Source organism: Polistes dominula, unplaced genomic scaffold, assembly GCF_049000335.1.
Source record: "Polistes dominula isolate Pdom_NZ unplaced genomic scaffold, Pdom_raw_medaka contig_26, whole genome shotgun sequence".
Classification (NCBI taxonomy): domain Eukaryota; kingdom Metazoa; phylum Arthropoda; class Insecta; order Hymenoptera; family Vespidae; genus Polistes; species Polistes dominula.
The window spans coordinates 3,766,158-3,793,494 of record NW_028300939.1 but is presented as its reverse complement, the minus strand read 5'-3'; the positions used below and the strand labels follow the sequence as shown (position 1 = coordinate 3,793,494).

Sequence of the window (27,337 nt, the reverse complement as noted above, 5' to 3'; positions counted from 1 at the left end):
TATCGAGGCTGGGATATATGGCAACAACATGTTTTTCGGTGTTTGTATAGACGCTAGATTCCTTAGAAACATCAGGGATCTTTAATCTGTCTGCATAACTCAACTTTTTTTGTTGCATCTGTTGACTAGTTCTTGATCAATTTAATGCTACTTGTTGCATCATAGATCGCCTTCTCTAGCTTTTGTAGCTTGTCGTCCAACAAGCCTTCTTCTGGCTGTCTCAATTTTAACTTGTTATTCTTCTCTTTAAGGAGAGTTATTGTATTGTACATGGATAAAATTTTTTTTAATTTCATCAAAATCTTCTTCTTCTATATTATCGATTGTCATATTTTTTATATTTCTCTCGAATTTCTTAAATGACTTAAATTCTTTATCTAGCTCATTTTGTGCTGGTACTAGACTAGATATTTTCTTCATTGGTTTCTTGCTTAATACCTCTTCAATTAAAGGCTCTTCGTCGCTTCTGTCTTTTCTCTTTTTTGCTTTCTCCTTGCACGGAGTATGGTTTTCACAGATGTCCATGTTTTCAACGGATTTATTCATTAGAACTGGAAAATCCATAGCATTGATTTGCTTACTCATGACCGATGGCTCAAGACGCCCCAGCGATTGGTGCGTCACGAAGGTTCGTATATATCAGTTATTATATATCAGAAGGTTCGTTCATATCGGGAACAAGATACCTAAAGCAAGATGGCCGAAATCGTTGTTAGTAGGATGCGATAGATGTTTTCGCTGATATTTTTCTTAATTTACGAAAACCAATATAACTTTTTTATTTATATTGTAGAGAATATTTTACACTTCACACTGATCACACTCTTATTATTATGTATTTATTTAATCACTATGATTCCACTGGTAGAAAACGGAGCGACGTGGAGATGTCCTACACACATTCATCCAGGGGGCGCTAGTCAGTATACGGGCCAGCGTATATTCGCCTTCATCAGATCCAGTAGCGGTATATACGCGACAGCGTTATACTAGCATCATCAGTTCCAGCAGTTCCAGAAGCAGTATATATGCATTAGAGTTTTATTTGCAATAATAATAAACAACTCATACAACCAGGGGCGCAAAAGCGCCCCCCAATTTAATAAAACGTTAAACAACAACAATTGATTCACAACCCACATCCCTCTAATTCCTTCTTACGATGGAGTAAATACCATAGTACTGATCAAGGCACCAGTATTCAACACACATATTTGTCTCAATTGTCTACAACCGGGACATAAAACAAGGCAATGCAAAGGTGGCAGTTGTATAAAACATGCAAAAAACAACACAACTCATTATTATACTTGCCGACGGCACATGAATCTCCTCCTCTCAAACAAAAATGATCGTCACACATATAATATCATCATCTACTGGAAGTATTTTGATAACTAACACAAATACACGAACTTATCATCATCGCGCGGTTACACATATTAGATACAAATCAAAGATTAATTCAATGTCGTATTTTATAGAACAAATACTTTAATTTAAATCTTATCACAGCACACGTAGAAAAGAAATTAATTTTAACAATAAAGAAATACGATATAACTATTGGTGGTTTAAATAATATTACCACAATCACAAATCATTTAGTAACCGTTACAATACAATCGCGATACAACAATTATGTAAAAACATTGCGTTTCTACACAGTACTATACATTTCAGATTTACTTCCTAGTCGACCATTCAATCATTTACAATTAGAATTCTTATCACTTTACACTATTGTAATTTAACATAACAAAATTTTTGAAAATCAAAAAATCACACATATTCAACGTCTTGAAGAGGCAATGTTAAATGTAACGAAATTGGCCGGTATAGCATTGCAAATATACATAAAGAAATCTCAACTGCAAGACTTCAAGATAACGGATCAATACAAGTTCAACGTCTTGAAGAGACGATGTTAAACATAACGAAACTGGTCGTTATGGCATTGCTATTCAACATAAGGAAATCTCAACTGCGAGACTTCAAGACGCACATATTGTCAGCATAACATATAGTGCGCGCGAACATCTGTTATCGCATTTCGCTGTGTTTTTAGAGTAAACTCATCACAAATGTAGCAAAACAGTCTGTAGAATTCTTACAAGTGCGCGGCATTTTATAACCTAAACTTGAATGGAGTTCATTTGAAAACAATTTTTAAATTTCTGTTTTATATTTATTATCTCTGTTCATAAAAAAATGAAAAACCTACAAAAAAAAAATACTTAAAAAAAAAATATATATATATATATATATATATGTATATTTTTCCATATAACGCGGAGCTGAAAATGCGACAGCCCTCCTATAACACGGTATTTTCAGAAGACGGTTTCCACATAACGCGGAGCTGAAAATGCGACAGCCCTTTTATATATATTATATATATATATATATATATATATATAAGACAATTCCCTTGTCTTACGAATTTTGGAAACTACGTCACTAATAAATTGTACTGCGGTTGATGCTAATAATAACTGAAATATATTTACACTACATACATATTCAAAAAGCGATTAGAATAATTATAATACAAGATTGTTCGCAGGGTTACCTGAATCAACAACAAGTAAAGCTTTACTTGATTATAATTATTAATACATAATTATTAACTAATTATTAGATTTACAATTACTATAAATTGAAATTGATAATATTGCTTGGCGACAGACACCATGAGTCTCCCACGTATCTCAACGTGGTTACTGCTGTTATCACGCAGTTACGACTGACGAGTGCGAACGGCCGCGTATCTCGCTTGGTATGAATGTCGAGCAGGAACGACCTCTGATGTGTCGCGCTATAGTTTGGACTAGCCCAATCTTACATCCCCCCCCTTTGACACACGTGACAGGAGTCAGGAGTTTGGAAATAGGGAATCATTTTACTCGCATGATACAAGTTTGACTCTGGTGTTTTAAATCCCGAGTCAATAACATACAATAAATCCGAAATTTTATGTTTTATTTTAAACGGACCCACTCTGACCGGATCCAGTTTTTTCTTATTTAAGCGATTTCCGTTCTGAATATAAACGAGATCACCAACTTCGTATGTTATTTTACGCTTATGTTTATCACAATAAACTTTATTTTGTTTATGAATTTTTTGTGCATTTAAAAATGCTATCTTTCTGTTTTTATCCAGATTTTCCAAATTGTTTTTGTTTAGTTCTGAAGGGAAAAAAGATTTATCAATTCCGTTTAGCAGATAATTCGGAGTAAATTTTGTTGTGCTGTGTATCGTACTATTGTAGTTTTCTACACACTTTTCCGCTATGACTGACCACGGCCTGTCTTTATTTTCAAAAATTTTACATCTAATCGAATTTACTAATGTTTGATCTGTCCGTTCATTTTGCCTGTTTGAAAAAGGGCAATCTACCGCGGTGAAAATGTTTGTTATGTTTTCTGCTTTTAGAAATCTTTTAAATTCTTTTGAGTTTATTCCAGCATATTGATCAGTTAGAAGTAATTTTATTTTCCCCTTTTTTTAAACTTTTTTTATTAAGTTTTTTAAAACTTTCGCTGTCTGCGTTTTTGAGGTCACTACAAAAGCGTACTTCGTGAAATGGTCTACGACTAAATGCAAATATTTTTTTGGTGACTTGTTTCCGCTGAACCCTCCTATTGTATCCAAGGATATTATTTAAAAGGGCTCCGACGCCGGGCCTAATTGTGAAAGGGGTTGAATAAAATTTCCGAACCTCGATTTATTTCTTATACAAGTATCGCATGCTCGGCAAATAAGTTTTATATGTTTATGCATGTTTCTAAAATAGTATTTTGGAGTTAAAGTCAGAGTTAACTGCTTTACTTCAATATGAATTCATTGTGAATCTTTTTTATCAACCGAATACCTAAACTTTCCGAAACCCATATTTTTTTCTTTGTTATTTAGAATTTTATAACAAATGTTATTTATTTTTACTATTTTGTCCTCTTTTTTTATATTTAATTGCTTTTGGTCGTTTCTTAATTCTTCCATTGATAAAAAATTTACTATTTTTATAGCTGTTTCACTGCTTATGCTTTCATCTAGTACTGGGTTTCGAGAAAAGCTATCTGCTTCTGAATTATTTTTGCCTGAGTTATACTTGATTTCAAAATCAAAATTAGAAATGTACTTTAATAAAGCCAATAATTCAGGATCTTTGCTCTTTTTCACATTAAAATTTTTCAGCGGTTTGTGGTCTGTAAATATCGTGAATTTATTTCCTATTAGTTTATATTGCCAATATAAAATACACTCTTTTATTGCCAGGACTTCCAAGAAAATAGCGCGTTTATTTTCTTGTGATTTTGTTAATTTTTTTGAGAAGAAATAAACTTGTTTCATAGTGTTATCTTTTTGAGGTTGTTTTAAAACTGCCGCTACTCCTTTTTTAGATGCATCCGTGAAAATGTATATGGGAAGTTTTTGGTCAAAAATTGCCACTATCGGCTCAGAACTGAGATAGTTTTTTATTTTTTAAAGCTGTTTTCACATTCTTGTGTCCATTCAAATTTTCTTTATCCAAGTATTGTCCCTTAAGTTTATCAACTAGAGAAATCCAGACCTTCCGGAATTTTCCACGTGTTTTTATATTCTTGACTATATTTTTTACAATCTTAGTTTCAAAAAGATTTTGATGATTCTCCTTTGTTGAAAAGTGTTCCGGAAATTCATAAGTCGTGTCTTTTTCTTCTAATTGAATAGTGTGGACTTTCAAAATGGTGGTTTTAGCGTCCAATGCCTCAGAGACAAAGCAGAATCTTGCTCGAACGACAGTTATTTTGTGTTGTTGATTTATAAGACAATTCCCTTGTCTTACGAATTTTGGAAACTACGTCACCAATAAATTGTACTGCGGTTGATGCTAGTAATAACTGAAATATATTTACACTATATACATATTCAAAGAGCGATTAGAATAATTATAATACAAGATTGTACGCAAGTTTACCTGAATGAACAACAAGTACAGCTTGACTTTATTATAATTATAAATATATAATTATTACCTAAGTATTAAATTTACTATTACTATAAATTGAATTTAATTATATTGCTTAGCGACAGACGCTATGAATCGCCCACGTATCTCTACGTGGTTTCTGCTGTTATCACGCAGTTACGACTGACGAGTGCGAACGGCCGCGTACCTCGCTTGGTATGAGTGTCAAGCAGGGACGACCTCTGACGTGCCGCGCTATAGTTTGGACTAGACCAAACTTACATATATATGGGGCATTCCACGTTAAATCGGTCACTTTTGACCCTGACCCCTTTCGATTTTGTTAAAAGTATTTTATCCTATGGTACCCTATGAAAAACAATTTTCAGAATTATTTCAAATTTTTTTACCAAACCAAAAAAAAACTTTTAATTTTTGAAAAAAATTGCTCTTTTCTTTGAAATAGCTATAACGTTTTTAAAATTCAACCTATGGGAACGTTTTTTTTTAATATTTGTTTTTAAATGTACTTTTCAGAAAAAAATACAAAAAAATTTCAAAATTATAAAATCCATAGAATTTTCGTATTTTTTGAGAAAAACCGGTATTTTCTCGAAGTTCGCCATTTTTCATTTTATTTTTCTTTTCTAGAAAGAAACTTTGTCTAAATCTGCGATTATCCCCGCCAGTCCCAGAGTAAGCTGAGTTAGTTTCCTATTTTTTTTATTTAATTGAAAAAAAATTTTTAATTTATTTTTTTTATAAATTAAAATAATGCATTTAAACAATTTTACAACATTATATACCTAACTTAGTCTGAAAATACAAAGTTTAAAAAAAAATTCAACCTTTCGTTTTGTGCTGTAAGAATATGATGGAATTATTACGTTATTTTTATGTCAGAACATATGACTTAATATTGAGGTCATAAATAAAGTCACTTTTCACTTCAAAAATTTGAAGATGACTTTATGACGTACGTATGACATCATATGAAGGTCTTGTGGTCACTGGGTAGACACTTTTTAGGAAATTAAATATTACCTAGTTATCCACATAAAAAGTTTACATTAAAATAAGCATAAATTATGTGATATCTCTTTTTTTTTAAATGTACTTAACCCACTTTCAAAATAAATGGTGTATTTATACTATATTTAATCAACTGTACATGTAAAGATTTTCTGTTAAATATATAAGCATATTATCACATATAAACACATTAAAAATATTTTCATATCACTTATCATCACCAGATATTATTTAAACTATAAAAAAAGATCCCAACTTCTATAAAATTGCTAATAGTTTTAATGTGTAAACATCTTCTCTTCAAAAAATAAAGTCAATGAATCTAATAGCAAAAATATTCCAAACTTATAGGGAAAATTACTTATATTCTAAAAAAACAATTATCCTATTCTATCTGCTAATAATTATGAACAGATTACTTTGTTGTCGTTATTCACAGATTGTCAAAAATAAAACATGTAAGTAAAAATAAAATATAATAAAGAATATAAAATCCAAAGAATTAAAAAATAACTAAACCACTTCAACGTATAATGAGCTATTTTTAACCTGGAAACGATAAACAATAAAAGGGTAATTAATTTTACATAGGATAAAGATAATATTTGTTATAAAAAAAAGATAATAAAACATTTACCTTTTAAAATAAGGTCTCGATTCATCAACCGTATCCATCGGGTCTTTACCCATAAATACTCGCAATCCCCTGATGTAAGTAATAGAAAAACACTTCCAATCAATATCAGCAACATTAAAGAAGAAGTTACTTTTATCAACAATAGATAATTTGTCCCATAACTTCAAGACATTATCGTTTGTAAATTCCCATTCATTCATTGTGAAGAAACTTATTACATGTTTAAACTTCTCTATTTTTCTGTAGACATTAAGCAGTCTGAAAAAAAGCCATTAATTTATTTATGCTCTATTTCATCGACGGATATTAAATAGCTTGTTAATCAAAATATTATTATAAATTACATTGGCTTTCTTCCACTGAGATATAAAAAAGAGTCCACTATTATTGCTGGTATCCAGTGAAAAAAAATTGTCAAAAAGATATAGAAATAATAGTTTTTGATCAGCCATAATGAGCCGTACAAAAGCACTTTTTTCGACGGGACTTGAAGTCCCTCAAAAATTAAATTATTCATTATAGTATCATAAGTAATTGGTCTTTGAACGGAGGAAACAGAATTATAGACTGGAATCTCATCGTCAACAGGTAAGTATTTGTTATCTCTGCTGGAAAGATTAACACTCTGTGATATGGATATACAAAAAAAGTTCTAACCTATTTAATGTAAATGATATTTTAAGAGACTTACTAAATGTTTATTTTAGTAGTAAACTAAAAAAGGAGATACAAATTACCGTTTTTGTGCAACATCCCATGCTGCAGCAATAATGTTGTTGACAACATAATCGGCAGGAATCATATCGATAGTTAAGTCTTTATTACAATACAATGTTCGTAAAATACCTTTCAAGCTACCAAAAGCAACACCTGTAATTCCATTCAAATTGTTTATCCAGCCAGCAATTGGTTCCTTTTCTGTTGATACAACAACGGATGGCCGAACAATGCAAGTTGGAATTCCATTAGAATATTGTCGTACTGTATCTTCACAGATTGCCTTTGAAAATGCGTAACTGTTAGGCCACTTACCCAGTAGCCTATAAAACAAACGAATAAACTTATCGACTTATCTTTAAAAAAATGCAATAGGTTTCATGTTTTATTACTTTTGGGTGATTAAATCTAACTGGTCTTCGGTTAAAATCTCTGTCAATCTAATTATATCTTCTGTCTTCATAGGAGGCTCATAGAGTTTTTCTTCGATTTTATTGTATACACAGTGCGAGTAAGCCGTTGAAACATAAACAAAGGCCTGAAGAACAAAATTATTATAAAATTAAAACAATTTATTTTTAAATATAACTAAATTTTATATATAAATAAATTGATCTGGTCGGGAATTGTGCTTAAACATACGCATTTTTATACGGATGATTTAACTAGGAAAAAAATACCTTTAAGCTTGTCATCTCTTGTGCAAGCAAGAGAAGATCCCTTGTTCCTCTAATATTTGTATTTACTATAATACGAATATTGTCCAGAAAACGTACTGATGCCGCACTGTGAAAAATTACATCGGTATCTTTAATGCGATCACGGTCCTTATCTGACAGTCCTAAATTTAATAGACTCGTGTCTCCTTCAATCAAAATAATCTTCTTTTCAACATCTTTTTGCTCACTTTTCAATGTATCAAAAATCTAAGGATTTAAATATAAATTGTAATACCTGTGACATCGTTTATTCCGATTATAATAAATACAAAATATTTAACTTTACTCACAACATCATTGAAATACTCTTTAAATCGAGTTTGCGGATCCTTTTGTTTCTTTGCCCTAACCAGTAAATAAATCGTTGTTATTTCTGGACAACATCTGCAAACCGCAGCAATTGCATTTATAGTACAAGTTTTTAGCGGTAAATTATTTCTTATAAAACAAAACATTATTGTGTCAATGTTTAAATATAGAAGTAAAGAGAGAAGTAGAAGAAGAGAAATATAAAGAATAATCATCGTTATCTTTTAAAAAAGATTTTGAATTTAATATTTTTTCTAGCATTTTTTTTTTTGCTAAGAAAATAATTTTTTTTTTTGTTATGACAAAAGCTCCAGGCTTATTTTCCTATCAAGTAATCTTACATTTCTTAGGTACAAAAGTTTAAATAATCTATAGCCTTTATTTCAAAAAATATTTTTTCTTATTTGTTTCAAACCATATGGATCTCAAGGAGAATAAAACTACTAACAATAACTATCCGATTGTAATTACAATCCTAATTTATTTAAAATTTATGATGGGAATCTTATAACGAATATACTAATTTAATCGATAACGTGAACATATAGGAAAACTTTTTACCTTAAAAGTTTTTCTACTATAAGCCTTCCTATAAATCCTAAGCCTCCAGTTATAAAAATTTTTTTCCAGAAAAAAATGTAGCAACTTCACCTCGTTTATTATAATAATTTGGCTCTTCTACCATTGATAATATTTCTTCTTGATACGTTTGTCCGCTTAATGATGCCATTTTTTGAATTCTTTTATAATAAAAACAAAATATTACATACAAATAAAGTAAGAAAAATTTCACTTTATAGTAATTATCGATGACAGACAGATCTTGAAGATAAGTAATTATTTATAAGTGATTGAAATAGATCCTTTTATTTCTAATTATGGTTCTAAGTTGTTCGTTTTTAAATACATGAAAAACTCAGTCTTTTTTCTTCTTAAATAATTTTCCTATAGTAACAAACAAATAAAATAGGCATATTTATTCTAATAAAGTATTTATTTCATAGAATTAACATTTTATTGAAATAACGTTTAAACAAAAACATGCTAATGAATATTTATGCTATTTAATATAACATCAAAAATTTTTTATCCATCTTTTAGTTTTATTCGAAAAATAAAAAAAAAAACTTGAAAATTTAGTTCGTTTGTCCTTTTACCTGATTTATAGGTATTACACTTATTTAGAAAATTTGATCTTTTGTGAATTTCACAGTTGCGAAAAGTATAGAATAGTAAAAAATAAAAAACTTACCTATTTATCTCAACAACTTTGATCACAATGAATATAATAAAATATGTCGACAAGTTTTTCGATTTTAAACTATTAAAGAAAAACTTTTATTAACTTTTTATCTTATGAAGAACTAAGTATGTTTGTTAGTTATTAAAAAAGATTATAATAAATAAAGTATTGAAAATGTCCTCTTCATAAAAATATCTTTAGAACTTTTTCTAAGTAACTTAGTTCAACTCCAAATTATGATTGAGTAATATTAGTTAGTCGGTCTCTGCATTTATATAGAGATAATCCCACTTGCGTACAATGTACACGCTTAATATTATCAATTTGCAAACAATACAATAGTAAAAATCCTAGTCACCGTGAAAATGTTTGTTTTACAATAACATGCTAATTGAATTATTCTAAATTTTACACCGTCTTATAGCAATGTTTTATCGTAATCTATTACCATTTTGACCACGGTACACTCTCGAAGAAAACTAGCAATTTAGACAGCGTACAGTAGTCCCAATTTTATAACATGTTTCCAAAAAATGACAATATAGTTTAATTTATTTGGAGAATTAGTATATGAATTTTTTTGAAATAGTTGACTACAAATCTAATATTAGCTCTTTAACAGAAAGAATGGAAAACACAACACTAAAGATAATACTTATGTCAATTTAAATGAAAGTAATGTTATTTGTGTCGAGATCGTTATTTTAAACGTGTCCTTTTTTATTGTAATTATCGATAGGATTGTAAGGTCTGTGCTAGATAGGTAATCATGAACTTCTATTTACGAGATAATGTTTTTGATAATAAAGAATATTATTTAGGTAAATTACAACAAAATTACTTGGCTTCTTTTTTTCCGTTTTCAGTCTTTGACGTTAGATTGTCACTTAAAGATGGTATTAATCTCTTATTTTAATTAAAGATTTTTAGAAAAAATTTTTCCATAGGATCTAATATGTTATCCTCAGATAAGAAAAACTGAGTGATTATTATAAGTGTCGAGAACTATATATATAGACGTATTTCTATCAATTTTTATCGCATTCAGCATTCTATCTTAATTGATACAATTTGGATATTGATCGTTTCTATTAGCTACCCCCATAGCAAGATCGTACAGAAGCCCTTTGATATATATGGTAACAATATTATAATAAATAAATCCTCCAATCATCTTATTCTTGATTCTGTGCATTCATCTGATTCTCTAGAAACTTATTTTTTTTAAGGTTACACTTCGAACACATATGATCTGCGTACAATATTCTTTTTTTAAATGTAAATAATAAATTAAATTTTAGCGAAAATTAAATGTCAATAAAGAATCTTTGACTGTGGATCAGGAAGTACAGAAACCATTTCGCGGTGAGATTTTAATCGGTATTGATCGTGGTATACGACATCGCTTATCTCAACATTCAACGACCATCGACTTTTTATTGGACATCGGAATAAGAATCTAAATTAAACAAATCATTGAAATATTAATTACTGTCGTGATCTTGATTTGTATACAACTACTAATTTTAATAAACGTGCTTTTGTACCAGTTGATCATTCACCGGATGCAGAATAAAACTCTGGCGCGATATTGCTAAATTTAATTGTAAACTTTGTAACAAAAAAAATGCTTGGCGAATGTGACTGTACAAAATTATAATAGTTTACATGTTTAATTAATATTCTCTTTTTTTCTTCTGACACATCGTTGTTTTCGAAATAATGAAAAGAAACACTTCGTTCTTTTATTCAAATGACTTGTAAAAATACGTAAATGTATGTATATATGAAATAAACATTTAAGGTGTATATACATTGTTTAGGCGATAAAATTAATATGTAGTTTCTTCCTTATTTTATTTCCTGTTTCAATACGCTATCGACATTAGTGAAAGGTTACTCCACTCGGACTATAGGAGGAGACGATATTCCGTTGTTTAAAAAAAATGAAGTTCCGTTATGCATGATTTCACTACGATTTTTATTAAAAACAAAAGATGTACCCATCGGTTCACTATGGGAGGGAGGATCCTTCTGTTATTGATCGATAGTATTCAAAATCTCTTCCCCTTTCCAAAAGGGTGTTACTCATTTATGATATAAATATGTGAAAGAAAGTAAGAAAGCAGTTCTTTAGTCTATCAGTTCTTAATCTGTATCAGTCTGCATATCTGTCAGTATTAGTCCATAGTTCTTAGTATAATAATTATACTTTTAGTCTGTGACAATCTATTACAACATGTGTTACTAATATTGAAAGCACGGAACCAGATACCAGGAGGGCGATTGACAAAGGAAAATAACTAGCAAATACGAATGGAAATAAAAGGAAAGATTATTCTCGGAAATACGCCGCTAAGAGTCGTTATGTTCGCTGATGTCTAGCGACCCTTTAGGAGGGACGCGCTATACACATTGCTGGACTGAAAATTTGGGGGGATAGCTTCCGATCAACACGCAGCCATGTTTATCTTTAGTATGTATTAACAGCTGTGGTTAGTTAAGGTTTGGAATACTTATAGTTTTTATTGTGATATTTATGTTTAATTGTTTTTTTTTTTTTTTTTTTTTTTTATGTAATTTTCTATGAGTGTAAGTTTAATTTACTTATTTAATTATTACAAGTACAAATGTACAAACCTAACCTATAACTTATCGTTTGTTTACAGACTTATTGCCTTTTATCAAATCAAACTTAATTGAATTTTTCTTATTGAATTTATAATAATTTTTTTGTGTAACCTATTTTATTTTAATATAAATTTTTAAATATCATTAAATATAATTCATTTTTTTTCTATATTTGATGCAATTCATTATTTCATAATTATTTCAATGTTTGAATATTTCGCGCGCAATCACGTGACAACACTAGTTCCTGTCCCCCAGCAATCTACATGGCGCATCCCTCCTATAGTGTTTCTACTGATATAGTTATAGAATAGTATTCTACTGATAAAATTCTACTGATTAACGTTTAGGTTCAACTGATATAACGTCAGGTTTATACCGTCATATTTTTCATTGACAATTGTTAACAATACTGCATCATTAGCAATTGTATTAATGTTTTTTTAATTTATGAAAAGTAATATTTATTTCAAAATGGTAAATAAATTCATGGATGTGCAAGTGGACAAGCCAAGAATCGTAATTAGAATTAAATAAATAATTAAATCTTAATTAAATCAGAGAAATACGTCTGTACTTACTGTACTACAGGTAATATAACCCTAATTGATAGTTATTAATTACTAATATAAAAAAATGCCATTTCGTTTGTTTTTCTTCGTTATTGATTAATGCTATTTTCATTTACCAACCGAAACGTCGGTAATTTTTGAAATAAGATCCGAACGTTATCATCCGCGATAAATTAAATTTCCTTAAATTTTTTTTGTTTACCACTTTGGGAGCTTTTCTAATAATTAATGGTATCAAATCTTTTAATAAATAGAAAAAAATAGCTTCGATGTTCAAAAAGAAAATCAATTTTCTAATTTGAAATACGAGTTAGGACTAGGAATAGGAATGACTTTTTCATCATAGATGATTAAAAAGATATGAATGGTTGTTTAAGAATATATTTGCAGCTACTTATAGTTTTTTTTAACTTATTTAATAAAATTCTATACCAAATTACAAAGTCAAAGTTACGTATGTTCTCTTTTATAAAGAGATGATGAAGAGGTGAACGAGCACAGGGGTTTTCCCGGTAGTCCTGTTCAAAAATAATTAATAAACTATATATTGCGTGTTTTTGACCGGGACTACCGGTTGACCTTAAATGATGCTGTAGCTGCGCGCTCTCCGCTATCTATCTCGAAAACGATTTACCGTACAAAAAAATTTTTTGAAACAAAAGTTGTAGGGAATTTAATCCTCTACAATACTGTTACCAAATACAGATAGCGAAAACCCATCAGAAACGAGATATTTGCAAAAAATTTGCATTAAATCGATTTTTTTGACCTTTCACCTTAGATTATAATAGTAGCGTACACCCTACTATATGTAGGTCTTGAGACAACTTTTAGAATGTCAAAATACAAGTTTATACGAGTTTATAGATCAGTATCTCAAATTCCAGGATTATTACCTAATTTGACTGGACTAGAAAGGTTGTCAACACCGGAAATCGTAGAAAAATTAAAGGATATCGTATTGGAGAATCGTCGAGTGACTGAAAAAGATTTAGTAGAAGCCTGAGGCATCTTATTGGGTAGTGTAATCAATATTTTGACTGAAGTATTGGGTTTCAAAAAGCTGTGTGCGTAATGGATGACGCATTTGCTAACAATGAAACAAAAACAGATTCGAATGCGACATTCTCAGCAACATTTAGAGCGATTTCGAAAGGATAAAGTGGATTTTGAGCGTCGATTCATCACTATCGATGAGACTTGGATCTATCACCATGATCCTGAATTAAAACAAGAAGCTAAAGAGTGGTATGAACCTGATTCTTCGGCTCCGAAACAAGTTCGTGTCCAAAAATCGGCCAAGAAGGTGTTAGCATCAGTTTTTTAGGATGCGAAAGGAATTTTGTTTGTGGATTACTTGCAAACTGGTAAAACAATAAAATCTGAATATTATTGTAACCTTTTAGAACAGCTGAAGGAAAAAAGTCGTGAAAGAAAACCCGGTTTGCAGAAGAAAAAAATCCTCTATCTAAAGCATTATTTAAGGTCACCCGGTAGTCTCGGTCAAAAACACGCCATATATAGTTTATTATTTATTTTTGAACGGGACTACCGGGAAAACCCCTATGCTCGCTCACCTCTTCATCATCTCTTTATAAAAATAAACATACGTAACTTTGACTTTGTAATTTGGTATAGAATTTTATTAAATAAGTTAAAAAAACTATAAGTAGCTGCAAATATATTCTTAAACAACCATTCATATCTTGTTATTCATCTATGATGAAAAAGTCATTCCTATTCCTAGTCCTAACTCGTATTTCAAATTAGAAAATTGATTTTCTTTTTGAACGTCGAAGCTATTTTTTTCTATTTTTTAAAAGGTTTAATACCATCAATTATTAGAAAAGCTCCTAAAATAATAAACAAAAAATAATTTAATGAAATATAATTTATCGCGGATGATATCGTCCGGATCTTGTTTTGAAAATTATCGATGTTTCAGTCGGTAAATAAAAATAGCATTAGTCGATAACGAAGAAAAAATAAACGAAGTCATTTAAAATAAACTTTCAATATTAGTAACACAAATTTAATAGATTGTCAAGACTAATTATTCAGATTAAAAAATATCGTTAAATAGAAAAACGCTTAGAATTTCAACGCGACTGAAGTGAAACTTCTAAAGAATTATATGTGTTAGGTATTTTGATATTGAAATATTAAATAATAGATTTTTTATTTTTATTTTTTTATTTTTTTTTTACACATTAGTACAGTACTTGATAACTAGAATTATTAAAACTATCTATGCATATACACTTTAAACGTTTATTTCATATATACATACATTTACGTATTTTTACAAGTCATTTGAATAAAAGAACGAAGTGTTTCTTTTCATTATTTCGAAAACAACGATGTGTCAGAAGAAAAAAAGAGAATATTAATTAAACATGTAAACTATTATAATTTTGTACAGTCACATTCGCCAAGCATTATTTTTGTTACAAAGTTTACAATTAAATTTAGAAATATCGCGCCAGAGTTTTATTCTGCATCCGGTGAATGATCAACTGGTACAAAAGTACGATTATTAAAATTGGTAGTTGTTTACAAATCAAGATCACGACAATAATTAATATTTTAATGATTTGTTTAATTTAGATTCTTATTCCGATGTCCAATAAGAAGTCGATGGTCGTTGAATGTTGAGATAAGCGATGTCGTATACCACGATCAATACCGATTAAAATCTCACCGCGAAATGGTTTCTGTACTTCCTGATCCACAGTCAAAGATTCTTTATTGACATTTAATTTTCGCAAAAATCCAATTTATTATTTACATTTAAAAAAAGAATATTGTACGCAGATTATATGTGTTCGAAGTGTAACCTTAAAAAAAATAAGTTTTGAGAGATTCAGCCGAATGCACAGTATCAAGAGTAAGATAATTGTAGAAATTATTTATTATAATATTGTTACCATATATATCAAAGAGCACCGATACTATCTTGTTATAGGGGTAGCTAATAGAAACGATCAATATCCAAATTTTATCAATTAAGATAGAATGCTGAATGCGATAGCAATTGATAGAAATAAATCTATATATATATTGTTCTCGACACTTATAATAATCACTCAGTTTTTCTTATCTATGGATAACATATTAGACCCTATGGAAAAATTTTTCATAAAAATCTTCAATTAAAATAAGAGATTAATACCATCTTTAAGTGACAATCCAACGTCAAAGACTGCAAACTGAAAAAGAAAGAAACTAAGTAATTTTCTTATAATTTACCTAAATAATAGTCTTTATTATCTAAAAAATTATCTCGTGAATAGTAGTTCATGTTTACCTATCTAGCACAGATTTAACAATCCTATCGATAATTACAATAAAAAAGGACACGTTTAAAATAACGATCTCGCCACAAATAACATTACTTTCATTTAAATTGACATAAGTATTATCTTTAGTTTTGTGTTTTCTATTCTTTTTGTTAAAATACTAATATTAGATTTGTAGTAAACTATTTCAAAAAAATTCATATATTAATTTTCCGATTGATTAAACTATATTGTCATTTTTTGGCCACATATTATAAATTTGGGACTACTGTACGCTTTCTAAATTGCTAGTTTTCTTCAAGAGTGAACTGTGGTCAAAATGGTAATAGTTTACGATAAAACATTGCTATGAGACTGTGTAAAATTTAGAATAATTTAATTAGCATGTTATTGTAAAACGAACGTTCTCACGATGACTATGCTAATTTCTGTTGTATTGTATGCAAATTGATAACATCAAAGGTGCACATGGTACGTAAGTGGGATTATCTCTATATAAATGCAGTGACCGACTAACTTATATTATTCAAACCTTAATTGGAATTGAACTAGGTTACTTAGAAAAAGTTTAATAGAAATTTTTATGAAGAGGACATTTTTAATACATAGTTTATTATAAACTTTTTTAATAACTAACAAATATACTTAGTTCTTTATAAGATAAAAAGTTAATAAAAGTTTTTCTTTAATAGTTTAAAATCGAAGAACTTGTCGACATATTTTATTATATTCATTGTGATCAAAGTTGTTGAGATAAATAGGTAAGTTTTTTATTTTTTACTATTCTATACTTTTCGCAACTGTGAAATTCACAAAAGATCAAATTTTCTAAATAAGTGTAACACCTGTAAATAAGGTAAAAGGACAAACGAACTAAATTTTCAATTTCAATTTATGTTTTGAATAAAACTAAAAGTTGGATAAGAATTTATTGTGATTTTATATTGAATGAAACACTAAAAAGGCCATAGAATATGAGAATAGCTTCAGTCATTAGAAATATTCATTGGCATGTTTATTTTCAAACGTTATGTCAAAAAACTTTTTAATTTTATAAAATAATTACTTTATTAGAATAAATATACTTATTTTATTTACGTTTGTTACTATAGGAATATTATTTAAAAAGAAAAAAAGCTGAATTTTTCATTTATTTAAAAACGAATTTTGTTTTTATTATAAAAGAATTCAAAAAATGGCATCATTAAGCGGACAAACGTATCAAGAAGAAATATTATCAATGGTAGAAGAGCCAAATTATTATAATCAACGAGGAGAAATTGCTACATTTTATTCTGGAAAGAAAATTTTTATAACAGGAGGCTTAGGATTTATAGGACGGCTTATAATGGAAAAACTTTTAAGGTAATGGTATATTGCTCACCTAGGGAGGTAAAGTAAGAGATGTCTCAGAGTACATGTAATTGTTGGCCGATGCTTCGCGTTGTTCACGTTCGACTCGGCCAACAATTACATGTACTCTGAGACATTTCTTACTTTACCTCCCTAGGTGAGAAATATACTATTTCGTTCTTAATTAAATCAGTACATTCAATATAAGCTTATAATCATAAATTTTAAATAAATTAGGATTGTATGTACAATCGGATAGTTTTTGTTAGTAGTTTTATTCTCCTTGAGATTCATATTGTGTGAAATAAATACCAACAAATATTGTTCAAGTTTGAAGTCTATTAATTAATTTTATCTTTCGAAGCAATGTAAGCTTTCTAAATAAGGAAAATAGCATAGAGTTTTTGTCATGCAAAAAGATAACTATTTTTTTACAGATTTATTTGCTAGAACATATATCTATCTAATAGTACTTGTATTTAAAGATAACGATTATTATTCTTTATTTTTCTCTTTTTCTACTTTTTGCTTTACTTCTATATTTAAGCTTTGACACAATAATGTTTTATTTTATAAGAAATAAATTTCCGCTAAAAACTTTTACTATAAATGCAATTGCTGCGGTTTGCAGATGTTGTCCAGAAATAACAACGATTTATTTGCTGGTAAGGGCAAAGAAACAGAAGGATCCGCAAACTCGATTTAAAGAGTATTTCAATGATGTTGTGAGTAACGTTAAACAATATGTATTTATTATGATCGTAATAAAAGATGTCACGAATATTACAGTTTATATTTAAATCTTTAGATTTTTGATAGATTGAAGAGAGAGCAAAAAGATGTTGAAAAGAAGATTATTGTGATTGAAGGAGACACGAGTCTACTGAATTTAGGATTGTCAGAGAAGGACCGCGATCGCATTAAAGATACCGATGTAATTTTTCACAGTGCAGCATCAGTACGTTTTCTGGACAATATTCGTATTATAGTTAATACAAATATTAGAGGAACAAGGGATCTTCTCTTGCTTGCACAAGAGATGAAAAGCTTAAAGGTATTTTTTTCCTAGTTAAATCATCCGTATAAAAATTCGTATGTTTAAGCACAGTTCCCGACTAGATCAATTTATTTATATATAAAACTTAGTTTAATTCTAAAAATAAATTGTTCTAATTTTATAATAATTTTGTTCTTTAGGCCTTTGTTTATGTTTCAACAGCTTACTCGCACTGTGTTTACAATAAAATAGAAGAAAAATTGTATGAGCCACCTATGAAGACAGAAGACATAATTAGATTGACAGAGATTTTAACCGAAGACCAATTAGATTTAATCACCCCAAAGTAATATAACATGAAACCTATTGCATTCTTTTAGACATTAGTCTATAGGCATATTCGTTTGTTCTACAGGCTACTGGGGAAATGGCCTAACAGTTACGCATTTTCAAAGGCAATCTGTGAAGATACAGTACGGCAATATTCTAATGGAATTCCAACTTGCATTGTTCGGCCATCCGTTGTTGTATCAACAGAAAAGGAACCAATTGCTGGCTGGATAAACAATTTGAATGGAATTACAGGTGTTGTTTTTGGTAGCTTGAAAGGTATTTTACGAACATTGTATTGTGATAAAGACTTAACTATCGATATGATTCCTGTTGATTATGTTGTCAACAACATTATTGCTGCAGCATGGGATGTTGCACAAAAACGGTAATTTGTATCTCCTTTTTTAGTTTACTACTAAAATAAAAATTTAGTAAATCTCTTAAAATATCATTTACATTAAATAGGTTAGAACTTTTTTTGTATATCCATATCACAGAGTGTTAATCTTTCCAGCAGAGATAACAAATACTTACCTGTTGACGATGAGATTCCAGTCTATAATTCTGTTTCCTCCGTTCAAAGACCAATTACTTATGATACTATAAGGAGAAATGTAATTTTTGAGGGACTTCAAGTCCCGTCGAAAAAAGTGCTTTGGTACGGCTCAATATGGTATATCAAGAACTATTATTTCTATATCTTCTTGACAATTTTTTTTCACTGGATACCAGCAATAATAGTGGACTCTTTTTTTATATCTCAGTGGAAGAAAGCCAATGTAATTTATAATAATATTTTGATTAACAAGCTATTTAATATCCGTCGATGAAATAGAGCATAAATAAATTAATGGCTTTTTTTCAGACTGCTTAATGTCTACAGAAAAATAGAGAAGTTTAAACATGTAATAAGTTTCTTCACAATGAATGAATGGGAATTTACAAACGATAATGTCTTGAAGTTATGGGACAAATTATCTATTTTTGATAAAAGTAACTTCTTCTTTAATGTTGCTGATATTGATTGGAAGTGTTTTTCTATTACTTACATCAGGGGATTGCGAGTATTTTTAGGTAAAGACCCAATGGATACGGTTGAAGAATCGAGACCTTTTTATAGAAGGTAAATGTTTTATTATCTTTTTTTTATAACAAATATTATCTTTATCCTATGTATAATTAATTACTCTTTTATTGTTTATCGTTTCCAGGTTGACAATAGCTCATTATACGTTGAAGTGGTTTAGTTATTTTTTTATTCTTTGGATTTTATATTCTTTATTATATTTTATTTTTACTTACATGTTTTATTTTTGACAATCTGTGAAAAACGACAACAAAATAATCTGTCATAATTATTAGCAGATAGAATAAAATAATCGTTTTTTTAGAATATAAGTAATTTTCCGTATAGGTTTGATATACTTTTGCTATTAGATTCATTGACTTCATGTTTTGAAGAGAAGATGTCTACACGTTAAAACTATTAGCAATTATATAGAAGTACGGATCTGTTTTTATTGTTCAAATAATATCTGATGATTATAAGTGGAATGATAAAATGTTTAATGTTTACTTTGAATGATAAAGAACGTAGAAAAAATGGAAATAAAAAAATAAAAATTTATCCATCTTTCTTCTCTCATGAAGAATACAATAACTACAAATAGTTCCTGATAAGAAGAAATTCCTTAACTCCTAACATTTATATAACCAATTACTTCTTAGGCACTACGCGCCACTATACTGACTTTCGCAGATGCCATCTTCCAGTATAACGCGCCACTATAGTGGCTTTCGCGGATGACATCTATTAAAATATATCATATTATGTAATACATGTAATATTAATTATTAAAATAAATTTTTAACGTTAGAGTATATGTGATATATTTTAAAGAAATATTATTATTCTATCATTAAATACTTTATTTTAATATACTTTCGTAGAGAACGGCATTGTCTGTTGAACCCTTCCGTACAGAGAAACAGCTTCGCGCAAAATTCTGCAGTGCTTAAAAAAATAAAATAATGCGAATAATATGTAATTACGAATGCTGCATCGATAATATGTTTATATATTTAATAGAAAATCTTTACATGTATAATTCATTAAAAATAGTATAAATGGACCGTTTATTTTGAATTTATATGAATATTACTTTTTATATAAATTTGTTAACTATTGGTCATTAAGTATGAAATGTCTGATTTATGACTGAAAGTTTAGTTTATTATATCTCTGGCAATAAATAATATAATTAATCAAAATATGCACCTAAACTATCAATACAACGTTGCCTTTTTAACGATAGCGATTAATACCTGTAGCGAAAAAATCTGGAGAGCAGCTGGTGATAAAATCGCGAAAGGCATTTTCCATTGCATGTTGGGAACTAAATGTGTTTCCTTGTAAAAAATTGTCTAAAGTTCGAAAAAAATGGTAGCATGTCTGCGCGAGATCTGGTGAGTACAGTAGGTGACAAAGTGTTTCTAGGTCCGGTGCCTGTAGTTTAAATAACGTCGATCTTGCAACGTGTGGTCGAGTGTTCTCCTGCAGAAGGATTGGTCTGTCCCTGTGGACCAATCTAAGCTGAATAATTTGCAGCTGCCTCATCATTTCTTCTAACTGTTTACAGTACAGGTCCGCCGTTATCGAATGCCCATCTCTCATAAAACTATAGTCTATAACACCCGCGCTAGAGCACTATAGGCATGAGTATTCTCATCCGCCATCTTTGTTCCTCGAGTGAGCGGGCAGTTTAAAAAAATCATATGTAGTGAGTGTGTTGAGGAATTGAGTGGTCTAAATGAGAAGAACGCCGAGCATTTGCTGTGAGTTGTCAGATTTATTAAATTTCGTAGGTGTACACCGCGTGTCGGTTGAGATTCAAAATGGGTAGCCGTTGAGCTAACCACGTTCCAAGCTTTACACAGAGAATATCACAATGAGTAGACTAGAGACGGCCTGATTATATTAATCAGTTATGATCCGGACGATGAGGATTATATTAATCCCACCGAACTTATACTTTTTGAGAAGACGTATGTAAAGTTGAGAAGACGCGTGAGTCATATGACTCGGCCATCGGGCCTCTGGAATGCCCGAGCGGCCGGCCCCGTTATCAGCATGAGTAGACTAAACATCCTCCTGGTGCTCGAGTACGATGGAAGGGCAAGGGAAGGTGCTATCCATCGCTGCCTTCGCGTCAGCGACGATCATTCTCTGTCGGGTTTCTTAATTGTAAAGACGTAAATAAATCGGAAGTATTTTAATCAACGCTTCTAGTTCGATTATTTACTTGCCTATCCGAACCAAACAAATCCGTTATCGTTATTTTCTCGCGTATTCGTAATTCTCTATTTCGGACGCTTGTAACATAACTGGCGCAGCCGGTAGGATACTGTGAGGCTGACAAATCTGGATTCTCCGCCAGATCCTTGACGGAAATCATCAAAGAGGAGGCAGCTGGATTTTTAACCCCATCGTCACAGTCCACTACGTCAAGCTTTGGAGTCCACTTGCAAGCAGAGTCTCACTTGGAATCGTCAAAGAAATTAGTAAGTCTTTGAAATTCCTTTCATTCCATTTCATTATAACCCTATTCCCAAATACGATTGTTGGAAAATATACAAAATGGCTCAGAATATACAAAGTGGTTTAGAACAATTTAAATTAAGATTAGCAATATGGCGCGACGCGATTCCCATTTATGAAGGGGGAACTAGATTTTTGTCGCACTTTCTACAAACGTGTGACAAGTTTGTCGAGAATTTGGCAACCAATGATGATGCCATAAATATATCATTATTTGCACTCATAAAATCGAAAATACAAGGAGAAGCATTAGATTTGGTAGTTGCGAATAACCCGCCGAATTGGGCCGCATGTAAAACACTCCTAATAAATAGATATAGTGATCCTAGCTCCGAGGAGTTATTATTTAATAAGCTCAGTACGTGTTACCAATTGACTAACCAAAACTATGAAAACTATGCAGACGAGGTCAAGTTGCGGTTAAACAAACTAAAAGCGCATGTACAGTTGAATGTTCAGGATGCGCCATCAGTCGTTTTAAAATGTTCATTTTACGAAAATGTCGCAAAAAATGTATTTATTAATGGTATTAAGGAACCTTATCATACATATCTGACACACTTCGAACTGGAGGATATCGAAGCCTGCCTAATGAAATGTAGGAAACTTGATAATCATGAGCAACAGGCGGCATTCCTCAGTTTTGCAAGGCAACGGGAAAATAAATCAAAATCTAACATTTTTAGTTCGAGTAATTCAAGAAACACAGATCCATTTGTAAGAGGAAATTTAAGAAATTTTAATCAATTCAGCACACCTGGAACATCAGGAAATGGAAACTCATTCCAACGATTTCAATCGCGGCCAATAATTGCACATACACAGCCTAGATTCGCAATGGCAAATTTTGGGGGTAATTCTGGAAGAAACTTTGGAAATAATTTTGGAAGCGGTGTCAATAACCAGCCTAGACAACAAAGTTATCGACCTACACCCATGTCGGTGGATACCGGAAATACTAGTAGACCAAATGGAAATCTAGTTGATAAATCGAATAATTTATCTGCGACGCCAAGTAATTTTGTACCAAGAGCGAATAATTTCTTTAGAAGCACAGGACCCCCGAATTTCATTTCAGAGGAACTGCATAATCAGGAGGAGCGCGAAGAGACACCAGAATGTCAGAGGGAATTGCATTTTATCGATGATAACGTCGACAATTACGGAAGGGAAGAAATGTGTGATGCTGAAAATTTTCAAAGAGACCCCAATCTCACCGAAAAGATATAGTCAATTTAAATAATATTGGAAGCTCACCTGAATTGCCACACCTCATAACTAACAACCCACCGTTGAAAATTCTCATAGACACTGGAGCATCATCATCTGTCATAAATCCAGAAATAGCGTATAAACTATTTTCAAAAAATATTTTCCCATATAAATTTGAAATAAGGTCAGTGCATAAGGTAACACAGGGTACGCATGCTCTCACGTTTCCGATTTTACAGGAATTTGGAGACGACACGCCTATCACATTTCTAATAGCGAGATGGCACTCAACATATGATTGTTTAATCGGAAATAAAGACTTACAACACTTGAAAGCAAGTATAAATTATAAAACCAGGACATTCAGCACAGGAAGTTTTGAAATAGATTATTTGAATAATATACCGGAGCAATGTAAGCCCGTCGTTATGAATCACCATCAGGATACGAAGACGATGATAAGGACGGATCATATGAACAGCGAGGAGAAAGAAAGAATCGTAACACTATGCTGTAAATATCGGGATTGCTTTTACAGCGATAACGAAAGGCTATCAGCAACCACTGCAGTAACACACAACATTAGAACGAAGGATGACCATCCAATCTACGTCAAAGGTTTTAGATATCCGTATCACCTGAAAGAAATTATACAGGAACAAATAAGAAAATTGCTAAACGATAAAATTATTCGGCCAAGTAACTCACCTTATTCGTCACCGGTTTGGGTCGTCCCGAAAAAATCAGATGCTAGCGGAAAAAGGAAATGGCGTATGGTCATCGACTATAGAAAATTAAATGATAAAACTATCGAAGATAAATATCCGTTACCAAGGATGGAAGAAATCTTAGAAAACTTGGGTAAATGTACTTACTTTAGCACGTTGGATCTAGCGCAGGGATTTCACCAAATACCTGTAGACGAGAGCTCAATAGAGAAAACGGCTTTTTCAGTCGAAAACGGACACTACGAATATGTCCGAATGCCTTTCGGTCTGAAGAACGCTCCTGCCACATTCCAACGAATGATGGACAGAATATTGGGAAAATATTTACACCGATTTTGTTTCGTATATATGGATGACATAGTAATATTCTCCAAATCACTGCAGGAACACCTACAACATTTGAAGCTCATATTGGAAGAATTAAGGAAGTACGAATTAAAGATTCAGATAGATAAAAGTGAATTTTTAAGAAAGGAGGTTCCATTCTTAGGACACATAATAACACCCGAGGGGATAAGGACCAATCCTGACAAGATCGATGCTATAGTCAGGTATCCCATTCCGAAAACGCAAAAAGAGGTGAAATCGTTTCTGGGACTCATCGGATATTATCGAAAATTTATAAAGGACTATGCTACAATATCCAGGCCACTTACAAAGGTACTTACTAAAGGTGAACAGATAGATTGTCAAAATTCAGATTACATGGGGGCGTTTAACAAGTTAAAAGAGTTAATTACGAATGCGCCCGTACTAGCATACCCTGATTTCTCCAAGCCTTTCATTATTACTACAGACGCGTCGAATGTTGGAATAGGGGCTGAATTATCCCAGGAGAAACACCTTATATCATGCTATTCGAGAACCTTAAATTCTGCGGAACAAAATTATTCCACTATAGAAAAGGAACTATTGGCCATCGTGGAAGCATGTAGGCATTTTCGGCCATACATTTATGGGAGAAGATTTACTATTGAGACAGATCATAAGCCGCTTACCTGGCTTTGGTCCTTAAAGACACCCAACACTCGCCTAATTCGATGGAGAATTAAATTAGAAGAATATGATTTCGACATTAAATATAGGAAGGGTCGTGAAAATGGTGTGGCAGATGCCTTAAGCAGGATAGAACTCAATGCTCAGGATAAGGATGACGATATGGCAACCGTTCGTGCATCAGATGAAAATCTAGACTTCTCTTTGCCCATAACGGAAAAAAACATTCACATGTTTAATTACGGTGTAATAATCAAATCAGGAAGAGACTATGAGGTGAAAACGATCAAAGATAAACTCAAAATACTATACACGGTCAAAATTAATAAAGATGATGCGGAGACACAATTACTAAAATTTTTAAGAGAAAACATCAACCCTGATAAACAATATGGAATTTACTTTGCAGACGAGAATTTGGAAACCCTTATGTATAAAATACTCAAGGAACATTTCAAAGAAAGATTGAAATTGATTAAAACTAACATCTACACACCTGTAATAGATCGAAAAAACTTTGTGAAAAAATTAGAGGAGTATCATAACCAAAACCATAACGGCATACAGGAAACTATAACTCACTTTAAAAGAAAATTTTACACTTTAAACATGGACCGTATCATTCAAAATTTTATAAACCAATGCGAACTATGCCTAGAGAATAAATATGAAAGAAGACCTTATACAACGGAGTCTTATGGCCCTATAATTGCTAATAAACCGCTGCAACACATACACATGGATATTTTTTCATATTGGTAAAGAAAAATTCTTAACGATCATAGACATATTTTCCAAATACGCTCAAGCCTATCACCTAATGGACGGAAACGCCACAACCATTTTAAATAAATTAAGACATTTTGCCTCACATCATAATTTTCCAGACAAAATCACTACGGATAACGGCAGTGAATTTAATTCGGCTGTATTCAGGGAGTTTTGCCGCATACACAAGATAGATTATCACCAAACCACCATCAATCGCCATACGTCAAATGGACCGATAGAACGTTTACATTCCACTCTAAGAGAGAAATTAAGTATCCTTATGGAACAAAATCCTGGAGAAACGATCAAAAACCATATGACTACAGCAATTTTAATTTATAATCAAAGTATTCATTCAACCACAAACTTTGCACCTTTTACCCTTTTATATGGACCGTACGAAGATTTACATAAACACGTAATCGAACCGGAGGCCGACACGATCGAGAAATATAATGAGATACGGAAAAATGAAATTTTACCTTTCTATAACACTTTATATAATAAGCAAATAAATAAGCAAAAATTACCTAACGACTCCGATAAAACATTAGAAAATAAAGAAATCTATATTAAAACACATAAACAACAGCGTGACAAAACGGCAGCACGATATCAGAAGGTACTTGTAAACGAACAGAAGGGTCCCGCGTTAGAGTGTTATATACATGGTCAACCCCGACGCTATAATTTACGAAGCGCCAAGAAATTAAGAAAGATCTCTTCTTCACAGGACGATGAGGATTGCACTGATCCTGTTACTCACGGCAATGCTCGCTAGGGGTGACAATGAGGGGGACATTGGTTCGGCCCATTATGATTATCGGCAAGGAGTTGGAAGGATCATAGCAGAGTATCACCACATACACTTCAACATAAACCTTCATAATCTAAGAAGTATATATACTCAAATTCTCACTAATTACCATATGTTATCTCTAAAACAAGAACTTAAAGAATCAGGATTATTAAAACAAGTTGCAATCATTTGTGAAGAAATACGTCAAAATTTACAACAGATAGCACCTTTCAATGAAAGGAGTAGGAAAGGCTTGGTGGATGGATTGGGCACTGCGATTAAATATTTTTTTGGGAACCCGGATGCGGAAGATTTGAGAAAAATCAATAGTAATTTAGAACTACTTAACTATCAACAGCAAGAGGATATAGTCATGATAAATAAATCAATAAGTGTAATATATAAGGTCGGCAAGGATATAAACGCTAACATAGGAA

The 27,337-nt window shown here is 31.1% G+C and overlaps 2 protein-coding genes across 4 annotated transcripts; one reads left to right on the top strand and one right to left on the bottom strand.

The window, feature by feature from the left end:
- Positions 1-5,634: 5,634 nt before the first annotated feature.
- LOC149032912 (fatty acyl-CoA reductase wat-like) lies at positions 5,635-9,305 on the bottom strand. Its single transcript, XM_089171525.1, is given in 9 exon segments — positions 5,635-6,535; positions 6,624-6,881; positions 6,968-7,231; positions 7,361-7,663; positions 7,733-7,878; positions 8,021-8,266; positions 8,350-8,443; positions 8,930-8,993; positions 8,996-9,305. Coding segments are annotated over 9 exon segments (1,584 nt in total). The 5' UTR covers positions 9,099-9,305; the 3' UTR covers positions 5,635-6,429.
- A 7,386-nt stretch (positions 9,306-16,691) lies between these two features.
- Positions 16,692-20,423, top strand: LOC149032911 (putative fatty acyl-CoA reductase CG5065). Of its 3 annotated transcripts, none has more exons than XM_089171451.1 (9): positions 16,692-16,874; positions 17,299-17,478; positions 18,098-18,191; positions 18,275-18,520; positions 18,664-18,809; positions 18,879-19,181; positions 19,311-19,454; positions 19,662-19,919; positions 20,008-20,423. In XM_089171451.1, coding segments are annotated over exons 2-8 (1,104 nt in total). In that variant the 5' UTR covers positions 16,692-16,874; positions 17,299-17,308; the 3' UTR covers positions 19,663-19,919; positions 20,008-20,423. The 3 variants fall into 3 exon arrangements, with proteins under 3 accessions (XP_089027577.1, XP_089027575.1, XP_089027576.1); XM_089171449.1 differs by having other exon boundaries at positions 16,693-16,874; positions 19,311-19,575; XM_089171450.1 differs by having other exon boundaries at positions 16,694-16,874; positions 19,314-19,575.
- The last annotated feature ends 6,914 nt before the right edge of the window (positions 20,424-27,337 follow it).

Bases quoted from the DNA above. Each gene is read 5' to 3' on its own strand.
- LOC149032911 (XM_089171449.1), top strand. From the start codon at position 17,309: ATGGCATCATTAAGCGGACAAACGTATCAAGAAGAAATATTATCAATG. The intron at 18,810-18,878 runs GTAATATAACAT...TTTGTTCTACAG, and splicing joins TTAGATTTAATCACCCCAAA to GCTACTGGGGAAATGGCCTA. The intron at 19,182-19,310 runs GTAATTTGTATC...TAATCTTTCCAG, and splicing joins TGGGATGTTGCACAAAAACG to CAGAGATAACAAATACTTAC.